This window comes from Drosophila biarmipes, chromosome 2L (assembly GCF_025231255.1).
Source record: "Drosophila biarmipes strain raj3 chromosome 2L, RU_DBia_V1.1, whole genome shotgun sequence".
Classification (NCBI taxonomy): domain Eukaryota; kingdom Metazoa; phylum Arthropoda; class Insecta; order Diptera; family Drosophilidae; genus Drosophila; species Drosophila biarmipes.
Genome location: NC_066612.1, coordinates 3,210,141 through 3,234,917, shown reverse-complemented (window position 1 = coordinate 3,234,917; position 24,777 = coordinate 3,210,141). Strand labels below are relative to the sequence as shown.

The 24,777-nt window shown below is 42.0% G+C and overlaps 5 protein-coding genes across 10 annotated transcripts in view; 4 read left to right on the top strand and 1 right to left on the bottom strand.

Moving 5' to 3' along the window:
* The window catches only part of LOC108029061 (bone morphogenetic protein receptor type-1B), a 56,146-nt gene extending 31,775 nt beyond the window's left edge, over positions 1-24,371 (bottom strand). The window contains exon 1 of the mRNA XM_017101129.3: positions 24,259-24,371. Coding sequence (XP_016956618.1) covers positions 24,259-24,316 — 58 coding nt within the window. The 5' untranslated portion in view covers positions 24,317-24,371. The remainder of the gene's footprint in view (positions 1-24,258) is intronic.
* Positions 3,355-16,763, top strand: LOC122818822 (uncharacterized). Of its 5 annotated transcripts, none has more exons than XM_050885455.1 (4): positions 3,355-4,290; positions 6,210-6,407; positions 6,481-6,669; positions 16,623-16,763. In XM_050885455.1, exons 1-4 carry the CDS (start codon positions 3,876-3,878, stop codon positions 16,655-16,657), a joined length of 837 nt encoding a protein of 278 aa, XP_050741412.1. In that variant the 5' UTR covers positions 3,355-3,875; the 3' UTR covers positions 16,658-16,763. The 5 variants fall into 5 exon arrangements, with proteins under 5 accessions (XP_050741412.1, XP_050741414.1, XP_050741410.1 ...); XM_050885457.1 differs by lacking the exon at positions 16,623-16,763 and adding an exon at positions 11,112-11,352 and having other exon boundaries at positions 6,210-6,411; XM_050885453.1 differs by lacking the exon at positions 16,623-16,763 and adding an exon at positions 11,112-11,327.
* On the top strand, positions 16,746-18,614 carry LOC108029066 (probable cytochrome P450 4ac1). The gene is made up of 5 exons (XM_017101136.3): positions 16,746-16,971; positions 17,025-17,228; positions 17,286-17,367; positions 17,428-17,528; positions 17,585-18,614. The coding sequence occupies exons 1-5, from the start codon at positions 16,770-16,772 to the stop codon at positions 18,523-18,525; spliced, it is 1,530 nt and encodes a 509-aa protein (XP_016956625.1). The 5' UTR covers positions 16,746-16,769; the 3' UTR covers positions 18,526-18,614.
* On the top strand, positions 19,208-21,378 carry LOC108029067 (probable cytochrome P450 4ac2). 2 transcript variants are annotated; one of them, XM_050885450.1, is made up of 5 exons: positions 19,208-19,542; positions 19,603-19,806; positions 19,867-19,948; positions 19,992-20,101; positions 20,302-21,378. In XM_050885450.1, exons 1-5 carry the CDS (start codon positions 19,338-19,340, stop codon positions 21,243-21,245), a joined length of 1,545 nt encoding a protein of 514 aa, XP_050741407.1. In that variant the 5' UTR covers positions 19,208-19,337; the 3' UTR covers positions 21,246-21,378. The 2 variants fall into 2 exon arrangements, with proteins under 2 accessions (XP_050741407.1, XP_016956626.1); XM_017101137.3 differs by having other exon boundaries at positions 19,210-19,542; positions 20,001-20,101.
* Positions 21,446-23,418, top strand: LOC108029062 (probable cytochrome P450 4ac3). The gene is made up of 5 exons (XM_017101131.2): positions 21,446-21,669; positions 21,722-21,925; positions 21,984-22,065; positions 22,122-22,222; positions 22,280-23,418. Exons 1-5 carry the CDS (start codon positions 21,468-21,470, stop codon positions 23,218-23,220), a joined length of 1,530 nt encoding a protein of 509 aa, XP_016956620.1. The 5' UTR covers positions 21,446-21,467; the 3' UTR covers positions 23,221-23,418.
* Positions 24,372-24,777: the final 406 nt, after the last annotated feature.

The window sequence follows — 24,777 nt, the reverse complement described above, 5'->3', positions numbered from 1 at the left end:
TACTGATAATTCCAATATACTGTGAGATCTATTATAATAAAAATTGCCAGAAATAAGGAAGGAAATAATAAATTCAATGATAATTAACATTTTTGAATCACCTTATCAATTTTAAATTGAACAAACATTAGGCTTTTCAAAAATACCCTCTTTTAACAAATAACATTCTCACTTTTGGTAAGGCTCAAAGAATAATTCTGAAATGTTCTCAGATTTAAAGACTTAAGACCACTGTTGAATTGGATCAACTGTACCATCGTGCTGTTCTTGGATCAGTTTGCAGCCCTTGCCACTATTTTTCCCCCAAACAGGAAATATTATGCAGATCTTCATTACATTTCATTTTGATAAACACGAATGTAGTTGGCCAGCAAGACCGGGGATATTGGCATTTGGATTCGGGTTTGGGTTTTTTAGAAGGAGCTCTTTGCCCGATGCCCGCCGCCTGATAAACGACCCGGGTTTTCCGAGGAAAACATGGTTATGGCAGCGGGGCCACGGAGGCCAGCTATGAGGTGGAAAGGTGCCACAAAGCAGTGGGAGTGGAGTGGGTTTGGGACTGGGGATTGGGAGTGCGACTGGTTGTGGGAGTCGTTGCCAGAATGTGGGCGTGCCCTGCCAACCGCTTAGATGTGGCAAACAGAACGGGCAGCAAAAACGCGTGGAGCGTGCCTCATAATTGGCAACGTGAAACGCGGCAAAAGACGAATCCGCCAGCAACACGACAATTATTTGGGCAATGTGGTAAACGGTTTTTCGTTCTTTTGGGCCTTCTCCCAGCCTGGCCGCCTCTCTCTCGAGATCTCAGGAGGAGAGTATGCGGCCTCCGCATAACTTGGCTAACAAGCAAAAAACTGTTGACCAAAAATTAAGGCTCGCAATGCGCGTGCAAAGAGTCACAGAAGCAGCAAAGGCACACAGCGAAATGACACATCAGATAAGGCAATATCACCTACCCAGGCCAACTGGGAAACCGAGGAGACACAACCTGGTCAGGGTGCACTGGAAGAAAGGCTATTACACTATTTATTTCCTAAATTTAAATTTTGATATTTAATTAAATTAATTTAAAAACGAAAGAATTGTAAGTTTTCTGACCTTTTGAGCTTTATTGTTAAGTCCATATGGTTATGTTGGTTACTTTAAATTTAAACAGATTTAAAATAATAACTGCTATAATATTTGTGATTTAAAAAAATAATGTCTCAAATAAAGATTATTTAAGACTTAAAAGACTAATATTTTTTAAATTTTGAATGCCTACCATTATCCTATTCGGTTTTATTCTGTGTAGATCAATTGTCACGTATAGGTGACATTTAGATATTTAAAGTTTTTTTCGTTTTTGGCTGTGTAGTAAACGAGGCGACGACGCCGTTTGTCTGCCTCGTTGCCACAGTCACAGCCACAGCAGCCGCAAAGCGAGAGCAAGATGCAACAATTGATTGCCGGAGAAGGAACCCCAGCCCGAACCCGAACCCAAACCCAGGTCCAAGTCCAGTCGGGAGCCGAACAATGCGAGGCTGCTGCTGCTTTTGCTGCTGCTGCTGCGATTCCAACTCCATTTGGATTCGGAGGCGGCTCCTCAGGGTCGTTGCACAGCAGCTACGTCGTCTGCAACGTCGTTCCCCATTTGTACTTTGCAATGCAAAAGACGCGACGTCCTCCGCCCAGATTCTCCACCTCCATCGCCCATCTCCCCGAATCCCCCACTCCATTCGCCCATGTCGAGTACACGAAGTACAACACAAATTGTGGTGTCGAACATCATGTTCTCTGTGCCCCGAAAAAAAAACACACAATCACAATGGACTTGAGACTTAAGGACAGGCCAAGAGCAAGTTGGGCCAACAAGTCGGGCGGTTTTCGGGCGGATTTTTGAGGAAAACTCTAATTGATGAGTGGCATGTCGCAAGGCTAGACACATGCAGCATGCAGCATGCGGCAGCCGCAGCTCATTACCGCGATGCCTGGTCCTCTGGTCTCCTATGGCCTCCTCTGATCTCGGCCAGACACACAATGGACGCATAAACCAAGGAATCCCAGAGGCCCCAGAGACGCAACTTTGACGCATGAATAAGTAAGCAATGCCAATTTTCCATTTCCAATGGCAATGCCAAAAGCTTCAGCTCGGAGTGACAGTGAGCTGGGAGTGAGGAAAATTCATACCCACATAAAGATTGGTTCTTAAAATAACAATTTGGAGCTCTACCAGGCACCTCATTAACATATTTTTTAAAAGTCAACGCTTCATACGAGGCTTTAACCTTTATTGCTTTGAAAATAAAATTGAATGTCAAAGGGGTGTTGAAAAAATTGGTATTTCCGTTGATAAAAATTATCATAATCCTCAAACAAAGTGCCATTGAGAAACAACTAATTGTGTGACTATTGTTTAGAAACAAAATGCATTTTTGATCTGATAGCTACAGAATAATTTCATAATTAAAAAAAATCACCAAAACCTTGTACTACAAATTTTAATGTCAAGAACTTTTACTTTCAGAATAATTTTGTAGCTCTAAATGCATATCCTACTTTCTACATTTAAAGCCCTAAAACTAATTAACCCTCTGACATTTCTGTTGGCCATTAACCCACTATGCACGCTGGTGTGAAAGCTGCCAAAACAGCAGTCATAACAACAGCGACACCAACATTGGCAACAAAAAGCCTACGTGACGTTGCACAAAAATTGACGAATATTTTTTGCTGTTAAATATTTCTTGCGCTTTCTGAGCTCGGCCACAGGAAGAAATAAATTGTTACTCTTTTGAGTGGAGGGGTTTTTCCCCTTTTTTGCAATAACCATTGTTGTTGCTCTTTAACACTTTACGTGCGAAATAAGACAGCGCGAATAAGCAGTAAAACAGGGAGGGACTAAGGGGTTAAGACGGGAAAACGAGACGGAGGAAGCGCTAACTTTAAATTAGCTTTGACAAGATAAATGATCGAGCATCGGGCTAAAAACGAAATGAGAAATGGATACTACGGGCGACCTCTTCCCTTCATTTAAGGTTGCCATGACTTAAGCGATGTACGCGGTAAGTGTACAGTGCGACTCGTAAAAGTAAGGAAAGTTTTAAAAAGAGGGTTTAACATTTTTTGTAAAAAAATAATTTCTTTTAAGTTGATAAAAAACCAAACACCATACTATAATAATAGGATTTTTTTGAGTTGTAGTACTTATTTTTTAACGTTTTGATACTGTAGGTTAAATTATCTGCAGGTTAAACTTACAGTAGGTTTTAGTATTTTTTGTAGTATTAACTTATAAAAAACAAGAAATATAGAACTTATTTTTCAAGTTTACGACCTAGAAGACGTATGAAGTTTGGAGTTTAAAGTCTACTTTTAGTTTAATCCATAGTCTTGATAAAATTAACCTTAATCATTTGAAACACACTGTAGGGAGGTCTATCGAGTGCCTTATAGCAAAGCCCTCGTCCGGACCTCCGGTGACCCCGACAGTTGGGCTGTACGTACTCGCGCCTGGTGCATCCTTATCCCCATTATGCTCGTCTCCGTTTGCGTCATTGGGTCTGCTATTTCAATTGGACCGGAAAGGCCGCAGCACTAAGTATATATAATTTGAGCCGCTCCCCGGCTTCCTTCCTTCGCTTCGGTTCGCCCTTCCTTGGGGCTGGTTCCGTGCAATTTACAATTGGCATTGGCAGCGAGGCGTCAAAAGGCTTATTAAAAGAAATTTGCAATTGCAACGGACAGCGGACACTGGAAACTGGACACTGGACACCGGACACCGGAGCAGGAACCGAAGGGCACGAAAAAGTGGGGCCCAAACGGAGCCCATTTCAAATTGCATCCCAAGATGCACAGCTCGAGATTTACCATAGCAGTCCGCCGCCGAGCCATTTATGATATTTCTGCTGCGGGTCTCCGTCTGCGTCCCCGTCTCCATCCTCTCCTGCTCCTGCTGCTGCTCTCTCTATAAGGCCAGATCGCACACAATCCCCCAATCACAATGGGGCAGGCACGAAACTCCACTTTTAGAAGGCACCTTATCTGTGCAACGGCATCATTATTTCACACCAGCCCAGCTGAAGGCACAAAGCAGCCATGGAGCTGCGCAGATGGAAATGGCAGTGCAGATCGAGGAGCAGGGCCAGGAGCAGGAAAGGATCGGGGGGCGATCAGGAGCAAGGGGAACGCGTCGTCTGTGGCAGCGGCAAAGGGCACACAAAAACGACATAAATATTATGGCCAAGCTGCGAACGAGCTGCAGGAGCCGAACGCAAAAACAGGGCCTAGAGATGGTCAGCATAAAGCATTGTAAGTAACAATAATAATAAATATATTTTTTACTAATTGAAATTAAAAACTTTTTCAACTTTCCCACTTTTATAAAAAGTATATGCCTTTGTTTAAATACAAAGCTGCTTTGAAAGGTATATTCAAAAAATACTTTAGTAAAGTAACCCAAGGTTAAATTCTTAACGCGTACCTATGGTCTAACCTCTTAAAAAAGCATTTCATATGGATAAAAATATTTGTAAAATTCCAATACTATTAGTATAAATATATACCATCATTTAAAGCTAACATTTTAATAAAAAATTTAACCACAAGTTAACCTTCGGTTAAGTACCTTAAAATTCGTGTCACGCACCCATCGGCTCCCCCTTTGGAAAGAGATCTCATATCGAGAACCGTACGTGGCCGGCAGTGCCATGAAATGCTTAAACATAAATTCAACGAGACGAGGAAGTGCAGGACGGGATGGGCTGAGGTATGGGGTATGCTGCATGGGATGGTCAGTGGGGAGGAGCAGGGAGGCTAAAGCCGGTCCTGGCACATCGCGATGTGCTCCGGCAGATTAGTCTGAGCCATAGAGCAGCTTCGTGTCTTCGTTTCTCTTTCTGTGGCAGATGTGGATCTTGGCCAGCAGAACAGAACCCAGGCTCGCATTTTCCCTGGGTTTTAGGTTCTAGTCTTAGACTCTGGCTTACAGCTCTAGCTTTCTCCTGGCGCTGGTCAAGAGCTACACTGATGCCATTGCCGATGCCTGGACCGCATTGTTCCCCGGCCAGCAATAAATTATCGATTAGAGTGGGCTGCCGGCTGGATATGGGATATGGGCAATGCAAGGCAATGCAATGCAGCGCAATGCAACCGCGGGTTCAACGACCCACCCAGGTAACCGACTTATTGCGGCCCAAAGCGAAGGGTATTCGTTACGTTCCTTAATGGGTCTGCTTGTGGCCCATTCGGGTTCCTAAAAGGTTCACGCCTACACTGCGCTTTTTGCCGGCCTGCAACTGTACGCCGAGGTGTGAAATTTCCAGCCTGGCCATATTCCCCAAAGGCCCCCTAAAAAGACGGTGCCATCCGTGCTACTCTTTTCCTGTTGCGTCCCAAAGCCTTTAATTTAATGCCAAGGCAATTCGCCTGGCCGGCAGACGTGGCTGGAATTTTAAATGTATTTCTGCAGCCGCAAGAATCCGCAAAACGGCGGGCACAAAGTGTGATTAACGCGTACCTGCAGCTCAGACGGGAATCGAGGACGCTGGGCCCAGCCTTTTTGACACAAAGCCCTCTGATGGTCTGGGGCTTTTCCTTTTTGGTCTTTCGACTCTCGACGGCCCCGGCGACGTTGACAAAACCCCGCGGGACCCGTGCGTCCTCATAAATGCGCGCAGAAGCTGCACAAAAACCCGCCGAGAATCCCGGCCACCTCGTCCTCATCCACCATTCCCAGTCCCATTCTGCAGCTCCATCTCGATGTGCCGCCGTCTACCTGCATGGCAGTTTGTAACTTTTGTGTGGCTCGGGGCTTAAATGCCCCAACTCGTTATGCTTACCACGGCAGCAGCAGCCGCCGCAGATAAGCAAGCCATGCACTGGGAAAAAATGCACCCCAAAATGTTCAGTTAAAACCGAGTAAAATAAATGTAAAATCATTGGATTTTGAAAGAATCAAGGTTCGTTTATATTTTATTATTTAAGAGCATTTTTTATGACTTATTTTATTGCCTGCCTTTAGGCGAATTTTAAAAAGAAATGACAGAAATTTAGTTTGTATAAAAAAATAGGATTAGATAAAGAATATGTATGGTATAATTTTGGTTTTTAATTAGAATCTTGTATTTATTTAATGAATTCAGTATGTAAAATCTTAAGATATTGAAAAATTTATATAATAATATAATTTGATTTGATGAATTTGATTAGCCTGCTCCTAATTTTTTCAGCTGAGAAAGCCGCATCTCATTTCTCTCGGTGTACAGAATCTTCTGCAGCTTGCTTTGCATGCCAGGCGGCTCGTCCTACCCCCACTCAGATCCCTTCTGCCCCGCCGCAGGCTCTGCCGTTTAATGAGTGTTGTCTGGGTCGGTCAGATGGGCTTGGATTCGGATTCTGGTTTCGGGTCGGACCGGGTCCAGTGCCGTGTCGGTGACTGCATCATTTTAATAATATTGTTTACGTGACATTTGATTTATTATGAACTTTTTCTTTTGACAGATTATGTGGCGGCTCGACTCCAAGCCAGTTGGCTACTGTTTCGCCTTGGCACGCACACACCGGGGCCCTGGGATCGCTTCGGGTCCGAGGACTTAATGGACCCGCGAACCCGACTGACTGGATGGGGAAATGAGGATCTGCAAACGACAGCTGAGGATGCTGGCGAATCAATTAGCCTGCCGCATAACAGTAAGGCCCCACAATTACCCCAAATTACACGAAACAGTACCATATTAAGGTTATTCAATTAGCGTTGCGAACGAGGACGGGTGTGCAGAAAAGGTATTTGCACTCGATTGTAAATATATTTACAAGTGTACGAACTTTTCCATATATCTATTATACAATAAAAGTAAGTTAGTAAAAGTGCAAAAGCCCCGACAGCACTTTGAAAAAATAAAAACGGCTTTAACATAATTAACAACCCCTACTTTGGAGACCGCTATCACATGAGCACCTGTCTAAAGTCCGTGTGCTATCACATCCTTATCGGAGCACTACCAAATCGTTTACGATCTGTTTGAACTGCCACCGAAATAGTGCCATTTCCTTTAGTTTCCAGCGATCAGCGTCAGAATCGATTCCCATTAAGCCCTTCCCTTTTACGGCCCCTCGATCCATCTTCCTGCCCGGTCTTTGCCTTTTAACGCCTTTTTTACGACCCGCACAGACCGAAAGAGGAGAAAATTAATAGTTCTTGTCATTTGAAGCGACCAAAAATATAATTAAAAACCGTCTCAAGTGCCAGGGCTCTCGATAAATCAGTTCGAGGCGACAACGCCAGAATCGGCGAAACGCACGGGATCAAAAAACGACTTGAGAACTTGAAAGAGAACTGAACCAAAACGGGCCAGCAGAAGGAGAAATGTTGGCCCAAAGCCAGGCAGTCCTCCATTCCCCCAGCAAACAGCACCTTCCTCTCCAGAACTCAGCTCGTTTGAATGCCGAATGCCAGAAAAATGTTTTCAAATTATAAAAAGAACCTTTGCGCGCTGCAGTTTCTGGTTGGGGCTTTTTTTTGGGTCCATTCTGGTTCTCTGGGTCGATTTCTGTTCCCTGTTCTGATCGGTTTTTCCCTTCTTGCTCTTCGTTTTTATGTTGTCGTCTGATTCGTTACGATTATTTACAGAGAACTCGACAATGTCGTTTTAATTAAGAACCAGTTTTTTTAGGTTTTATTTTGGTTGGTTTATTCTTTTCGCCCTTGCCCAGCGACATTTACAAATTAAAAGGTGATAAGCTAAGGTTTTCGTGTGGTGGGTGCCCTCTCATGCCACCAAAAATTTAATTATGCGGCATGCAAGGAGTGCAACAGCCACAAGTGTGCTGCACTGCAAAATATATTGCATATATATATATATAATAATAAAAGTTAAGTATTTTAAGAAACTTTAAGGATAACAAGTTTCTATAAGATATATAGGTGATATTGGTATCTATAAACTTAAGATTGGAGAGATGAAAAGTTCTAGCTCTATAGTTTTACGGTTTCCTTGTTAGGATCTTAAATTCAAGAACCCATTTTCGACAGTGTTCCTGCGGTTATCGCTGAGACTTTAATCTTTATGGGTTATGAATGCACTCGAGTGGTTAGGCTCAATTTAAACAGCCCTCGAGCCCGAGACCAGATCGCAGCGTTATTTACGATAGCTGTCAATAATAATAGTCATAATAAACACAATCGCCGGTCCCTTGCCATGGAGGAAGGTGTTGCACCCATGCGACGAGGCGAGGGTGCGAGTTCGTTTTAATATTGACCGATTCCGATAATGTCATAAATGTGACAGCGATAAAAATCAACTCAATTCAGATGGGTTCTGAGAGGGGGCCTGTTCCTCGCCCGCAGGTTGTTTTGGAACAACCCCGATGGACAGTGGGAGACAATTCAACTTCAGAACTTGTTTACACTTTACAGCGCTGGCAAATGTTTGATCGAATGTCTCAGCGCACATATTGACACTGCGATTAGGGTTCGACGGAAACATTCTTTCAGGCAGGAAGCTTGCACAGCTCCGCGGAAAATGTCCAGAAATGACGGACAGAGGACGGCACACATTGCCGGCTCCTCAGACACTTCCATTTGCACTTCCATTTCCCATTTGAGCTGCAGTCGGCCAGCGTTTTATGCTAAATCGAACACGACTTTGCACTAAAACGCAGTGAGCTCCTGGCCAGGGTGGCCAAAGGAGGAAGGCTGTTTAAAATTCTGTACTTCATTAGCGATCTGAAAAGGCCCTTAAGGTGGGAATCGAAAAAGCTGGGAGATGGACAGGTGCACTTAGGACATTGAGGATCTGTTAAATTATTTGTATAGATTTTATCTCTTATTTACGATCCTACATTAGAATATTTGAGACTTTTATTTTTCTGTTAATATATGCCACCAAACCAATTAGATATAATCCTTCTTTTAATTAATGGAATACTACTAAAACACTTTCCTTTATTACAAAAATGTATACTAGTATATTTCCCTTAAAAATGTTTATAAATTAAAAAATTGTTCCAAATTGAAGTACTATATTTTTTCATTTTCAACATAGGCCAAAACGAAACCATTCAAAAACCAGCCCATTCACTTTAAGCACGAGCCATTTAGCAATGTCGAAAGGCACTTCCTTTGGCAGTTCTTCTCCGAAAAGAATACTGTCAATGCACATGCAGATATATGAACATTGTCAGTCATCTTGCAGTTTTCCAAGCCAGCCGGCTCTTTCAGACCGACCAGCTCGGGTGAGATTTCTGCGCATAGATTGGCAACGAGCGGGGAAATAAATTGCTTTTGGCTTATGCAAAAGCCGGGCTCCTTTCCCTGGAGGAAAAAGATGCCCAATCCGGCCAGCATCCCAAGAGGCCAGCCAAAGCGCGAAATTTCTCGTACGTGTGCGATGGTCCGGTCCGCAAAAAAAGGGGAAAAAGTCAGGGAAGTCAAGAAGAACTGTGGAGAATCGCGAAATATTCCCCAGCGTTGTTATCGCCGCCTCTGGATCGCTGAGGTTGGGGCTCCGGCAGCGGAATGCGACGCACAATTAATCATATCTGAATATATTGCGCCCTTTGGTGGCATAAATCTCGCCGGACTTTAAGCCGCTCTCCCGGGAACCAAAGAACCTAAAAAGGCAGAAAAAGGAGGAAAACTGCGCATTTTAGCGCTTCACGCGCATGCGCAACCAATCGCTTGATTAGTTCCCAAACTCCAGGCCCGCGATGAGCTGGTAAAAAGAAAAGTAAAACTCAAAAGCCCGGAGTGAACAGGAAACAAGCTCGGCTAATGGAATCCGAATGCTTCGGATCAACATTCCATCGGCCTGCCCCGGCTTATTACAGGCCGTAATGAGAGTTCCCAGCTGCAGTGCTGCAGTGCTGCAGCCCATTTGCCAATTAAATGAAATTAAAGTCATATCTGGCAATTGCCGACTTTAGTTCCTCGACTGATGAGGTGTCGCCAGCGGGACGCGCAATTAACCCCATGGATGCCCCATCCCCATTTCTATGCCGCCGCAGACTCTTCTAATTAAATTGTGCTGGCCACTTTTTAATTAAGGCAGTGCTGAGTGCTCACTGGCAAGCATCCAACATTTATTAAAAATGCAGCGGAGGATCGGATGGTTGATATAGGGCCTGGCGAAAGGGAAAACTAGTTAATTGAAGCAGCATTGGAAGTATTTGTGATAAGCAAACTGCTGCAGTCTTCATTATATTTGATTAATATTTCATATTTTATAATCAACTTGAATGAGCCACTACAAATGAGATTTAGTTTTCCTTAGAGGTTGCCCCATTGTGAGTTCGCTGCTCGGGGGCCATTCCAAGTTGATGCAGTGCATCATAAGCAGGCGGACATTGTTATTGGGTTGGTGGAACCGGGCTTAGTGACCGAAACCCAAAGGAGACCGCAATTAAGTGCATATAAATTTCGAATTTTTACGATCTACGCTCTTATAAAAAGCTCACTCTATGGGCACAGCTGCCAAAGGAGCGCCCAAAAGACCCATTCAGCAGGGCTAAAAATGCATAAAATGGGAGGATTTATGCGCGAGTGTTCGAACTGGCGGAAAATATGGGCGAAATTCGTTCGAGAAGGCAACGAGGACACCCGCTGGTTTTCTATTGGTAATTAGCCATGACATTGCTTAGCTCGGGGCCACGAACTGTTGGCTTACTTTACAGAGAAAAAAACTCTTTGGCGTGCTTAAATCAGTGCGAAACAATAAACAACATTCTAGTTTTTGTTTACCATATACTCATATAGTAGTGTACGCTTATGCCAGCAACTGATTTTGCCCTAAGTAACCACAAACTTATTAAAAAATTTGTGGGGAAAAAAAAAGAAAATAAACAAAAGAAAAAATAAGGAAAAAGAAAAACAAAAATAGAAATAAAATAAAATTAAAACATTTTAAAAGAAAAAATAATACTTTTTTCAGTGCTGACTATAAGAATCTTATTTAAGATTGTTTAATAATAATAATTCAAAAGGCTCTCTAACCAAAATGTTTTAATAAATCCCTAATTTATCGGTCTGAATACGAAGTATACATGACTTATATATCCTTTAAAAAAGCTCTCGTGAAATAATATTGTGCCCAAATTCCTGATCAGTATCTACCATTTCCTTTTCCCTTGTGCAGAACCGGATCGAAAACCCTTCTCGAAGGCCTCCTCGCAGGGGCTTATCTTAATTTTTGCATTTAATAACCGCATTGCGGCTGAAACGAGCCAGCAAACTGCCACCGGTGGCCAGTTGGCCAGTTGGGCAGCGATCGCGACGGGCGGCCATTAAGCTTAATATGGCCAAGTAAATTCTTGGCCAACTATGCCGAGGTGTGAAGAAAAGTGTCGACTTGTTAAGCCGGGGCCACAGCGGGCCCAGACAGATAGCCACCACCTTGGGATGGGATCGCCTGAGCCGCGGACGTTTCTCGGAAACAACGCGCGCGATTCGTGGAAGCAATAAATAAGGAGGCGGAGGAGGAGGCAGCGGCATTGTCCTTCATGTGTTCGGTGGCGTAATAAATTTTATACATTTTTTTTCTCCTTTTGTACTGCACAAGGATATGGCGAAAGGGCCAAGATGCCAGACCAGGCCAACACCAACCGCCCTGTCGCACTCAATTAGCGAAACGCGAGTCGCGCGCGTTTTTGGCGCGGCAAAATCTGTTTGATTTCCGCCGGTTAACTTTACGACCTGCGTGCGGTTTCCTCGTTGAAGCAAATTAACTAGACCTGGTCCAGAGATCATCTAGCTACTCTCACTTGGGCTGTCAACACCCGCCATTGTCTTTGCCGCCTAATACCCGGCCAAACAATGGGTGGAAAATAATATACAAGTTGCCTATAAAGTGCCTGCTTAAACTTTGATGAGCTTAGGTCCCATAAAAAACGTCATAATGGTAGCTGCTCTATAAAACAAAATACGAAGCCAAGCGGAATAAAGCGGGAATTGAGCCCCGAATCCGTGAAGGCAAATTCAATTTGGCGATTCAACCGAAGTCTGGGTACACTTTATGGGCAAGAGCCATTCGCAGCGGTTGTTAAAGGCGAAATTTGTTTTTTAATTAGTTCGGGCAGCTAAAAATTTCATTAAATTTAATGTGGAAGTAATACGCAAAGCGATGTGTGGCTCGTAAAATTAATGCAGCCTGATTTCGTTCTAGGGAAATTCGGAATGGAGTGATTATGGTTCTCATTTGGTTTTATATCTTTTAGGAAAGATATTTAAAGCCAATCTAAAGAATCCATTTTCTTTTTATTTGTATATTACAAAGTTAAAATTCTAAAGCATTAATAGAAATGTAAATGCAATATTTGAAACGGCAACAGAGCATTTATATGGCGTTCTTATCAGAGACTTAGGCTTTTATAGCCTTCCTGTTCTTGATGAGGCATCACCTATAAGTAATGAACAGATGGCAAAAAGCGCAAAATATCTAAGCCTTTTGAGTTGTATCAGTTGATCACGGCCATTTTTTTTAGACATTCATATTTAAATCGCTTTAAAATCGCATCAAAGCGAAATGGCCAATTGAAGTGCTGCGATTCGATTTGATTCCATTCCGCTTCCAATTCGGATCGTCGCAGATGGTCGCGCATAAACTCGGTTGTTTATGGGCCTAAGCGGCTTTGGTGCTCGGCTTTGACTTGGCTTTGTGGCTCTCCTGGCTCAGATACTCCGTTTGTGCCCCGCTTGGCAGTGCCTCCGCATCTCCATCGCCAGACCGGGTTGGCGTGACCAGGTCTTTTCAGCCATCGGCGGTGTCTAATCCATGGCAATTAATTACATCGTTACACGCGCTGCCGCCATACAACTTAATACAACATAAATAATTGTCAAAATGCTCGGCCACAGACGCGCGAATTAGTCTTCATTATGTCAATAAATCTTGGCCAATTGCCACACCGGATCATGCAACATCCAAACGGGAGTCGATATATCTTTATGCACCTGTCCCACGCCGCAATGGAAACTCTAGTTGGGCCAAGTCCAACTTTCTCATCAAGTAAAGTTTAATTTTGCGCGAAAGATTTATTGTATTATACAGAAGTGAGTTTGTTCTCAATTACTGCATGTAAATAAAGTTATAACAATCATACTGTAACCAACTTCCAAGAGAACTACCAGTAAAAGGCAATCCGTTTTTTTTTAATCTGACGGGAAATGCCAATTGCCTTATTGATGGATAGCAATTTTTTCAACAGAGACATACTATATAAGCAGTGGACGCCAAAGTTGGTCTATGGCCGTCGCAAAAGATGATTATGGTCATGACAACTTAATGACGAACGCAGCCTCGGTCTGGGAACCCGATCCAAGCCAATCCAATCCAATCCGCTGCGATCCCAAAAGTGAGCCCTCCTCGTCGTCTGGAAACCCCTCAAGTGGCCCGGTGGTGACCGAAAAACGAGACTGGCAAATTTGCATAAAAATCAGGGGTATATCCCCCATACCCCGCCTTTCCCCCAGGTGACATTAACAAGCCACAAAAAAGGAAGCACCAGCCACTGTGATACGGCCAAATTTTAATTAAAAGTTTAGTGGAGCGAGAGACACACGCCAACGACAACGACAGCAACACAGCAGCAACATCAACACCAACAGCAACCCGAGAGCAACACGGCACAATGGGTTAGAATAATCAATACATTGCTACAAATTGGGAAATCATTTTTTAAATATTTGCACTTATATTATTTAATATTTTACTTTATAATATATATATAACGATTTTAACCTTTAACCAACTTAGTGTAGATGTAAGATGATAAAAAAAGGAAATTAAATTTAATTAGGATACATATACATTTTTTATAGCTTTTGTAAATGTGTCAGTTACTTAATTATATTGCCAGTGTTGTAAAGCTTTAATTACAAGGACAAACTAGCTTTACCAACACATAAAAATGGTGTAAGATAACTTCAGTCTCCTTTTTATAAACCTAGTCTATTCAAAAACGTATAATTAAATTATAATATCTCAAAATTGGTGCCTAAAATGCGACTTTTTGCCCATGGTACCCCTGACAGCAAGAGCACCCAGGCGAACTGAGATCTTTGGGGCACTGCGACCGCAAAAGGTTGCTGGGGCAGAATGCCGTGCAACAAGTGTCAGGAGACGCAACATGGCTAACAAGCGTCGCCTGTTCGTCGCCGCCATCGTCTGCTGTCAGCAATACACGCAAAAAAGGAAATAGTACGCGGAAAACAAAAAAAGGAATAAAAACAAGAAGGTACCACACCGGCGACGAGGTGTTAAAGTAAATATGCAAGCGCTTACAACAAATTTTACATGCCGCGGCAATAATTGAAAAATCATGTTGCCGCACAGCGAATGTTGCAGCGGACGAGAGCAACATGTTGCTACATGACTTTGTGCTTAGCCAGCAATGCAACAGGTAAGGTCAGCTCTCAAAACATGGATTTTGTTGCAAAAAAGATGCAGGAAAATGATGGAAAATTGTTGTGTTATATTTTAAGGATTGCTGCAGAAAGGAGTGGTGATTATCTGCAAGAAGTAAAAGCAATAAGTTGGATGGACTTAGCTTTTTAAGGTTTTTAATAGAGATATCCTTTAGGAAGTGATCTTAAGTAAAATACCCCTCAAATATATTTTTAAGTTATCTTTTTTTCAGCTTTTTTAGTCATTCTGGTTCCTATTTCAATTTTAAGAGCCGCATTGTGTTTTTACCCCCATATCATGTTGTTGCCAGCCTAGTTTTATAGGACTTTTCCATTTTATTGAAATGAATGAAGGCTGCTTAAGGATCTGGGGTTCCCAAGCAACTCAGCTTTTATTATCTTAGCAATCCCCCCAGCGGATTGCGGATGTGCATCGGCGGATAGCTCTGCTTTGGCTCAGATTTTTGCCTCGGGAATCGCCCTAAAAGAATCGCAAGCCGCGCCGAGAATCACGTACATAAATAAATAATAAAAACGCAGGCGTATGCGCTGGCGTATGTTTGTGCATTCACGCCGCAGCGGAAGCTGCAACAGTAGCGGTTGCAAGAACAAACAAACAAACATGCGAGCCGCCACCGCAATGCTTGCTTTTGTTATTTCTTGTGGCCGATGCCGCTGCAATTGCCACTGATCGCGTCGATTCAATTAGTAATTCTAAAAAGGCGGCAAGCGACGTCTTTTGCATCCTAATGAGAGCTGCTGCCGCTGCGCCAGCAGCCGATGTTGCTCCTGCAGCAGCAACACATGCAGCATGTTGCCGCTGCAATAACATTTGTTCATAACAAACAAGAGGAAAACAGAGAGACAGGGCCGGTTTTTCCATTCCAATTGTGCCGGCACAGCACTTTTCATGCCCAAATGCAGTTTGTGATTGCTGCTGTGACTGTTGCTGTTGCAGTTGCAGTGGCCGATGTTGCTGCTGCTGCTGCTGCATTGACTATTTTTGTCATCCACGTTTACGCACTGGTCGTGCAGCATGTTTGCGCGTTCGCTCGCCGGCTCCTGGCATTTCCACAGAAAATGTAATTACTGTGATTTAATTTTTTTCCACATTTACTTCTATTGCCGCCACTGCTGCTCTTGGCCAGGTTGCAACTGGCATGGCCATTTCTGCGCGCGCACTCGGCCAACTTGGCTCAAATTAATTCTTCAAGCCCAAATGCGATCTGGCCCAAGCTGCAGCTAATCAAACTTTAATCAATGCGGCATTTTGATGCGACATTGCGCGTTTCCTTTTTCTTTCCTACTTTTTTTGTCTTCAGCAGCCCGTTGCCATAGTTGGCACGATGGGAAAATATGTGGCTGGGCCTGGGAGGAAATCTGTGTACGGCAATGCCGAGAAATTGTTATTAATCTGGAATGGTCATACGTGGAAATTAGCGATCGTAAAGCAGGTTCGAGTATTTCAAATGCTCAGCTAGCCACTTCGATATCTGATAAGTGCTGCAATCAATTATTATGCCTTTGGATACGAAGTATCTTGGTAATAAGTAAAAGCATTATTTTATAGTGGTTTGGAAATCTCCTTAAAAATTTCATTTTTTAAATTTTAGTCTGTTACCTTAATACCTTAAATATAAAACACGACAAACACTCGTTCCTCTATGAAACATATGTATATTCTATTCCTATAATATATATTTTGTATTTTAAATTATTTTGCCATCAATATCGTCAGCTGACAGATACTTTTATCCATTCTACCGTAACGTTTTAAATTTCATAGCGTGACGATATCATTTATATGAATTAGCATGCCATATTCGCCATTTCGAGAAATTTATGACAGTCTAAAAGGTTTCCTGTAATATATTTAAAGTGTTAAATAACAAATTTATTAATAATTTCCCGTCCTGTCTAATATTTTTAATCGACTGTAAAAGTTACTCTCCCAAACGTGTAAATATAAGCCATTATTTTACATACTCATCTGAGCCCAATTGACCTTTGACGCATTTATAATCGCGTGTAATACAGCAAGCGTGCAGATTAAGTAGACTTTAAAGATAGGAAAAATATGATAGACTATTTAATACCGACTACGAAACTATTGGATAGATGTGTTTAATCGTTGTGTTATTTTGATATTTGATATATTAAAATGTAATGCATAAAACAATACCCCCTGCAAACAGTAACACCTTACTAAACCGCAAAAAATGCTGATAAGAAAAGCTGTTTCTAGATTATTATTGTTTGGCATGGTGCTGTATAGTATAAACAAGTGATGATTATGATTATCGGCTTGGGGTTTAATGCAAAAGCTATGCCAAAGCTCAGTGGGCGGTGAAATCGCCCGTAGAACGGATCGAACGGAGGAAATAGCGAAAAAATGTGGATCGCTCTGCTAGGAACCCCCATTTTACTAGCAGCCCTTTGGCTCCTACTGAAAGAGCTGAATAAAACCTACTTTATTCTGTCGTTATCCAAGCGGGTGCGGACGGAGGATGGCAGTCCCTTGGAGAGCAAGGTGGCCGTAATGCCGGGAAAATCACGATTCGGCAACAACTTGGATATTCTCAACTTTACGCCGTGTAGGTAGCCCCATTTTATATTTTGATGGCTACTATATAAGGCTTTATGACAGCAAGTGTTTTTAACTTTGTGCGAGAGTCCACTGCCAAGGCCAAAGGTCGGAACTATCTGTGGTACTTTCTGTACGCACCCATGTACAATGTGGTTCGCGCCGAGGAGGCTGAGGAGATATTCCAGAGCTCCAAGCTGATAACCAAGAACGTGGTCTACGAACTGATTAGACCGTTTCTGGGAGACGGCCTGCTGATTAGCACGGGTTAGTCATCGAACTTGGTGTTCTACATTACTTTACTAATTAATCGATCATTTTTAGACCACAAATGGCACTCCAGAAGGAAGGCCTTGACGCCCGCCTTTCATTTCAATGTGCTGCAGTCGTTCCTGGCCATTTTCAAGTGGGTTTCTATTAAAATTATAATTATTATAATTAGTAAAAAACTTGTATTCAACTTCAGAGAAGAGTGCAAGAAGTTGCTCAAAGTCCTGGACCAAAACGAAGATGCAGAGCTGGATCTTAACCAGGTTATTCCACAGTTTACTTTAAATAACATATGTGGTGAGCCTCTGGAAAAATCCCTAACTAATTCATACTAAACTCCGTACATCCTGCAGAAACCGCTCTGGGTGTTAAGCTAGATGACATGTCGGAGGGCAACGAGTACAGAAAGGCCATCCACGCCATCGAAGAAGTCTTGATACAACGCGTGTGCAACCCGCTGATGTATTACAACTGGTACTTCTTCCTCTACGGAGATTACCGGAAGCATGCGGAGAAACTGCGGATAGTCCACGACTTCTCGAGCCGTATTATCCAACGAAAAAGGGAGCAGTTCCAGCAGAAGCAGCTTGGGGAAGTGGATGAGTTTGGCAAGAAGCAGCGCTATGCCATGCTGGATACCCTTTTGGCGGCCGAGGCAGAGGGACAGATAGATCACCAGGGCATCTGTGATGAGGTCAACACCTTCATGTTCGAGGGGTACGATACCACATCAACGTGTCTTATCTTCACCCTGCTCATGTTGGCCCTGCACGAGGATGTCCAGCAGCGATGCTACGAGGAGGTGGAAAACCTCCCCGAGGACAGCGATGATATCACCGTGTTCCAGTTCAACGAACTGGTCTACTTGGAGTGTGTGATCAAGGAGTCCCTCAGGATGTTCCCCTCGGTGCCTTTTATAGGGCGCCAATGCGTGGATGAGAGTGTTGTGAATGGAATGGTGATGCCCAAGGATACCCAGATCAGCATCCACATCTACGACATCATGAGGGATCCCCGTCACTTCCCGAAACCAGATCAGTTTCAACCGGAACGCTTTCGGCCAGAGAACACCTTGAACCGACATCCCTTCGCATTCGTGCCCTTCAGTGCTGGCCAAAGGAACTGCATAGGACAGAAGTTCGCCATCCTGGAGATGAAGGTACTCCTGGCAGCGGTCATCAGGAACTTCAAGCTGCTGCCCGCCACTCAGCTCGAGGATCTCACTTTTGAGAATGGCATTGTTCTGCGTACCCAACAAAATATTAAAGTGAAATTATCAAAAAGGGTTAAATAGAGACAAAAAATGTAAGAGAAATGTTTGCCAAAGATTTTTAAATTGCGAAATGTACAAAAACCAAACCAAATAAAGTCCAATAAGTTCAATTATTGCATTGATAAGGGTGATTGCAGGTCTTACTGTCTGCTGCTGATTATAAAAGCTTCAGTCTGAAACTCAGTGGGGCACAGTGGGAAAAATTTTTTATTTAATAATCATTTTATGATCGTTTAAATATTTTTTTTATATTTAGAATATACCTTAAAATTTGTATTTAAATGTTTAAAAAAAGGCAGTAAAAAGGATACATTTTTTTGTAAAATTCGGAACGTTTACTTTCCCCGTTCCGCACGATTTTTTCATTGTTCCCTTAAGTGAATAACATGTGTTTATTGTAATTGATGTAAATTAAGTTCTTTGATAAAAATTGAAAAAATTGCTGCATCGCGACCTTTACGTTATATCAATAAAATTTACATACTTCAAATGTACTTTAAACAATACCGACTACTTTATACTTATTTATAAGCAATATAACTATATAATAATAAACAGAGCTAATCTAACAACCGTTAAAAGCTGATCTAAAATGCATAAAATTCATAAATGTATAAAAATTTTAAGGTTAAACTTTAAACCAAACTAATATACCCAATCACTGCGTGCCGTGTGGGCACATGTTTTATACTAAACGTAGAAGTAATAGTATTGATTTGACCAAACGGACTGATGGTGATTACTGGGTTCTAATCGGCGGCTGTCATTCATAGATCTGAGCTTAATCTGAAAGGTATTGAGACCTCCGCCGGCATACTAGGATTAGCACAGAGATGATTTTGGAAGTCCTGATTCCTGTGCCCGTGCTGGTTTTTATTTTTTCCAAATTGTGGACGCACCTAAACCGCAATTACTTCATCCTAAGCCTTTGTAAGCGACTTCGCACCGAGGATGGCAGTCCTCTGGAAAAAAAGATCTACGTAACGCCGACCAAAACCCGATTTGGAAACAACTTTGATCTAGTGAACTTTACTTCTGGTGGGTATAGAAAATACATATCATAGGTTCATTTCCTTATATCACTAAATATTCTGTTAGAAAGCATCTTCAAGTTCATGAGAGATGCTTCTGCTGAAGCGAAAGGTCAGAATTATCTGTGGTATTTCTTCCGAGCGCCCATGTACAATGTCATCAGGGCCGAGGAAGCCGAGGAAATACTCCAAAGTCCGAAGCTAATCACCAAAAATGTGATCTATGATCTTTTAAAACCATTTTTGGGCGAAGGACTGCTGACCAGCACAGGTATTCTAAAGTGTTTTTTTAGTTAATCATGAAATCTTACGAATCTTAATCCATATATAGACCAGAAATGGCATGCTAGAAGAAAAGCCCTGACTCCCGCCTTCCATTTCAACGTTTTGCAGTCTTTTCTAAATATATTCAAGTAAGTTTTCGAAATTAGAAAGCTTTTAAGTTATAAAAGCCAGTTTTTTAAGGGAAGAGTGCAACAAACTGGTCAAAGTCCTATATCAAAGTGTGGATAAGGAGTTGGTCCTTAATGAGGTCATTCCTCAGTTTACTTTAAACAATGTTTGTGGTAAGTCTAGTAAAATCTTAAATAAAAATACAAATAACACAAGATCAGCATGACCAGCAAATATATAAATTATTTTTCCCTCAATTGGCATAAATGGAATATATTTGAAAGTATAATACTCATGTGATACCAATTGCTTAGTAGCCGGTTTATTAAAATACTTAAGTCATTTTTTTATTACTTAACTAATTTAATTACAGAAACCGCACTGGGCGTAAAGCTAGATGATATGTCGGAGGGCTTCCGATATCGCCAGTCGATTCACGCCATAGAAGAGGTCATGCAGCAGCGACTGTGCAATCCCTTCTTCTATAACCCAGTGTACTTCTATCTGTACGGAGACTATCGAAAGCAGGTGGATAACTTGAAAATTGCCCACGCCTTCTCCAGCAACCTCATAGAGACAAGGAGGAGTCTTTTCAAGAGTAAACAGCTTGAGAAAGTGGATGAGTTTGGCAAGAAACAGCGCTATGCCATGCTGGATACCCTTTTGGCGGCCGAGGCAGAGGGTCAGATCGATCACCAGGGCATCTGTGATGAGGTCAACACCTTCATGTTCGAGGGGTACGATACCACATCAACGTGTCTTATCTTCACCCTGCTCATGTTGGCCCTGCACGAGGATGTCCAGCAGCGGTGTTATGAGGAGGTGGAAAACCTCCCAGAGGCCAGCGATGATATCACCGTGTTCCAGTTCAACGAACTGGTCTACTTGGAGTCTGTGATCAAGGAGTCCCTCAGGATGTTTCCCTCGGTGCCCTTCATTGGTCGTAAATGCGTGGAGGAGACTGTGGTAAATGGTCTAATAATGCCCAAGGACACCCAACTCAACATACACATCTACGAAATCATGAGGGATCCCCGGCACTTTCCCGATCCCCTCAAATACCGACCAGATCGATTCCTTCCTGAGAACACTGTGAATCGGCATCCCTTCGCATTTGTGCCCTTTAGTGCAGGGCAACGGAACTGCATAGGTCAGAAGTTCGCCATCCTGGAGATCAAGGTTCTACTCGCAGCGGTTATCAGGAATTTCAGGATACTACCCATTACTTTTCTAGCTGACCTTACATTTGAGAACGGAATCGTGCTGCGCACTAAACAAAATGTAAAGGTTAAACTGGTGCGTAGGGAGAAGAAATGATAAGGCTTATCGGTTTCTGTAAAAACAAAACAATGCCTAATCACCCAAACTTCCAAACTTTATGGCAAACTTTTTACAATCCCAAACACAATTATTGGAAATAAAGAACCATAAAATATTCCGATAACCAAAAGCTGTTGTGGTACCCTTTTTCCAGGTAGGTTATGCAGAAGCTCAGTGGTATGTGAAATTCGCAGCTGAACGGTTGCAAATATTCTCAGAATGTGGATAGCTCTGCTGTGGTCTTCAGCTTTATTCATAGCCCTTTGGCACCTTCTAAAGGAAGTCAATAAAACCTATTTTATTCTTTCATTATCCAAACGAGTGCGAACGCAAGATGGCAGTCCGTTGGAGAGCAAAGTGTTCGTAGTTCCCGGAAAAACTCGGTTTGGCAACAATTTTGATCTACTTAACCTAAAGCCCGGTAGGTAATGGCACTTCTCTCCTAGAAAAGCTTCTATCCATTTATATTTTAGCAACAATTTTCAACTATATACGAGAATCCACCGCCAAAGCCAATGGCCAGAACTATCTGTGGTACTTTTTACTTGCACCCGAGTACAACGTTGTACGGGCCGAAGAAGTTGAGGAAATATTTCAGAGCACCAAGTTGTTAAACAAGAATATGGTTTATGAGTTGATAAGGCCTTTTCTGGGTGACGGACTCCTGATTAGCACAGGTGAATGAACTTTTTAAGAAATGTTCAATAAGATGACTAATAACTATCTGTTTTTCAGACCACAAATGGCACTCGAGACGAAAAATTCTCACTCCTGCTTTTCACTTGAATGTTCTGCAGTCCCTTCTCTCTACTTTTAAGTAAGTATTGCCAAATAAATTTAAATATTCATTTTGTATAACTGATTTTATTTCAGAGAAGAGTGCACTAAGTTGATGCATGTTTTAGACAAAAACGCAGGCGGTGAACTGGAACTTAACCAGATTATCCCACAGTTTACACTTAATAATATATGTGGTAAGTGGTATCGTCTGACTGTAATATTCATTTATTAAGGAACCACTATATTTGCAGAAACCGCTCTGGGCGTGAAGCTGGATGACATGTCGGAGGGAAACGAGTACAGAAAGGCCATCCATGACTTTGAGCTCATTTTTAATCAGCGTCTCTGCAACCCGCTTATGTATTACGACTGGTGCTTCTTCCTCTTTGGAGATTATCGAAATCAGGCCAGCAAACTACGGATAATCCACGGCTTTTCGAGTAGTATTATCCAACAGAAAAGGAAGCTATTTCAGCAAAAGCAGCTCGGAAAGGTGGATGAGTTTGGCAAGAAGCAGCGCTATGCCATGTTGGATACCCTTTTAGCAGCCGAAGCTGAAGGCCAGATAGATCATCAGGGCATCTGCGATGAGGTCAACACCTTCATGTTCGGGGGATACGATACAACCTCGACCTGTCTTATCTTTTCCCTGCTCATGTTGGCCCTGCACGAGGATGTCCAACAGCGGTGTTATGAAAAGGTGCAAAACCTTCCCGAGGACAGCGATGATATCAGTGTGTTCCAGTACAACGAACTGGTCTACTTGGAGTGTGTGATCAAGGAATCGCTGAGGATGTTTCCCCCGGCGCCGCAGATTGGACGTAAGTGTGTGGAGGAATGTGTGGTGAACGGTTTGGTCCTGCCCAAGGATACCCAGATCAGCATCCACCTCTACGACATCATGAGGGATCCCCGTCACTTCCCGAAACCAGATCAGTTCCTGCCGGAACGATTTCTGCCAGAGAACACCGTGAACAGACATCCCTTCGCATTCGTGCCCTTCAGTGCTGGCCAAAGGAACTGCATAGGTCAGAAGTTCGCCATCCTGGAGATGAAGGTACTCCTGGCAGCGGTCATCAGGAACTTCAAGCTGCTGCCCGCCACTCAGCTCGAGGATCTCACTTTTGAGAATGGCATTGTACTGCGTACTCAGCAGAACATTAAAGTGAAATTGGAGGCAAGGTTCAAGTAGTTATTTATTATTAAAAAAGCAATCGTTTTTAAAATGTTTAATTAAATATTCAAAAAAAAATAGTTAAGGCTATTATACAGGTGTTTAAACTTTAATACGTCCCTTTTTTACACTGTCATATACTTGGGATCTACTGAACCATATCAGCCAAAAAGTATGCTATACAATCCGAAGTTCATCTTGAAAGTGTATTTAGTGGTGCAGTAAAATAAATGTAAAATAATTTAAGATACCTGTTTTGTTTAGAAGTATTTTCCATATTTTATTTAAAAAATTATGAATATTAAATTTTATTAAATAGGAAGGTTTGGACTTACAAAATAAGAACTGTTAAAAGTAATGAACAAACGAATTTACAGAGCCGCTGTTAACAGACTGCAATACCAACTAGAGTTTCATTGCTGTTATCGAACATGTTGCTACCGTAAACAATGTAATTATCAATAATTATTTATAGAAGCAACACGAAATCGGATGCACTTGCAGAAATTGGTTCCCTGCCAATTAGATACAGGAAAATAGCTACGAATTTCCAATTGGAAATATTTATAAGGTCTGTGGCTGAATAAATAATGGAATTCCAAGGCTTACAAGCTTCTCAGAACTTTACATAAACAAACTATAAGTAAACAAAGCTGTGGCACGTGAATTGCTGCTATTTGAACAAACTTTAGAATTACGGTAAAGTGTGGTCTGCACAATTCAAGCGAAAGAATGCGTCCCTAGCATTTTCGGCCATATAAACACTGGCCTTGAAAAAACAATTAATGATTTTTCCAAAGCCGACTAGGGGATGTCTTCTGGGGTCTTTATTATATCATGGTTTCGCTGGCAAGTGCTTAATTTAATTAAATATTTCCATTTTGCGCATCGAATAACAAAACAAACCGCACGCACACACACACAAAGTCACATGCACTGGCAGTGCAGCAAACACACACACACAAGTGCGCGCATCGTGGAAAACTTGGCATCCTTCGGATATTCGGCCTTTCGGTTCAAGTTCGTTCATGTTCCTTCACTAAAACACCCACTCACCAGCTGATAAATGCACAAAAATCACATTTACACCGAAAACTAACAAAAAACAAAACATTTTATCCCGAGTCGCTTCGCGTTAACAAATAAACAGTGTGAACTATTCGTTATTCGAATATTTATAAGAATATTCCAAAGGGTCACTCTAAAAGAGCTAGAAACGGTCACGCCAAAAAGTCTATGTTAGGTAGCAGAGAGTTAACAGTGCTTAAGATTGGGCGCCTGTAAATGTTAATTATTTAAAAAAAAGAGTGAATAATAATTGGCACGTTTTAAATTAAATTGGTAGTTTTGTAAGATATTTTCAAAGGTTTTTAAAGCAAAAGTAAATGTTAAGCAAAAGTAAGAAATTGTTCACAATTTTTTATTTTATAAAAATGCATTAAATTCAGATTTAAAAATATTAACTTCTATGATATGGTTTCATAAATTCATGTATTCTAGTTAATACAAAAAAAATATATATACCATATAGCTATAAACTTTTAATAAATTTAATCATTGGTTGCTTAGTAGTTG

What these genes read in the sequence shown, in the direction of transcription:
- LOC122818822 (XM_050885453.1), top strand. Translation starts at nt 3,876, where the DNA reads ATGATATTTCTGCTGCGGGTCTCCGTCTGCGTCCCCGTCTCCATCCTC. An exon ending in GATGGTCAGCATAAAGCATT is followed by an intron (nt 4,291 to 6,209) that starts GTAAGTAACAAT and finishes TAATTTTTTCAG; the next exon opens with CTGAGAAAGCCGCATCTCAT. An exon ending in CGGACCGGGTCCAGTGCCGT is followed by an intron (nt 6,408 to 6,480) that starts GTCGGTGACTGC and finishes TTCTTTTGACAG; the next exon opens with ATTATGTGGCGGCTCGACTC.
- LOC108029066 (XM_017101136.3), top strand. Translation starts at nt 16,770, where the DNA reads ATGTGGATCGCTCTGCTAGGAACCCCCATTTTACTAGCAGCCCTTTGG. An exon ending in CGGCCTGCTGATTAGCACGG is followed by an intron (nt 17,229 to 17,285) that starts GTTAGTCATCGA and finishes GATCATTTTTAG; the next exon opens with ACCACAAATGGCACTCCAGA. An exon ending in TACTTTAAATAACATATGTG is followed by an intron (nt 17,529 to 17,584) that starts GTGAGCCTCTGG and finishes TACATCCTGCAG; the next exon opens with AAACCGCTCTGGGTGTTAAG.
- LOC108029067 (XM_050885450.1), top strand. Translation starts at nt 19,338, where the DNA reads ATGATTTTGGAAGTCCTGATTCCTGTGCCCGTGCTGGTTTTTATTTTT. An exon ending in TCTAGTGAACTTTACTTCTG is followed by an intron (nt 19,543 to 19,602) that starts GTGGGTATAGAA and finishes ATATTCTGTTAG; the next exon opens with AAAGCATCTTCAAGTTCATG. An exon ending in AGGACTGCTGACCAGCACAG is followed by an intron (nt 19,807 to 19,866) that starts GTATTCTAAAGT and finishes ATCCATATATAG; the next exon opens with ACCAGAAATGGCATGCTAGA.
- LOC108029062 (XM_017101131.2), top strand. Translation starts at nt 21,468, where the DNA reads ATGTGGATAGCTCTGCTGTGGTCTTCAGCTTTATTCATAGCCCTTTGG. An exon ending in TCCCTTCTCTCTACTTTTAA is followed by an intron (nt 22,066 to 22,121) that starts GTAAGTATTGCC and finishes ATTTTATTTCAG; the next exon opens with AGAAGAGTGCACTAAGTTGA. An exon ending in TACACTTAATAATATATGTG is followed by an intron (nt 22,223 to 22,279) that starts GTAAGTGGTATC and finishes CTATATTTGCAG; the next exon opens with AAACCGCTCTGGGCGTGAAG.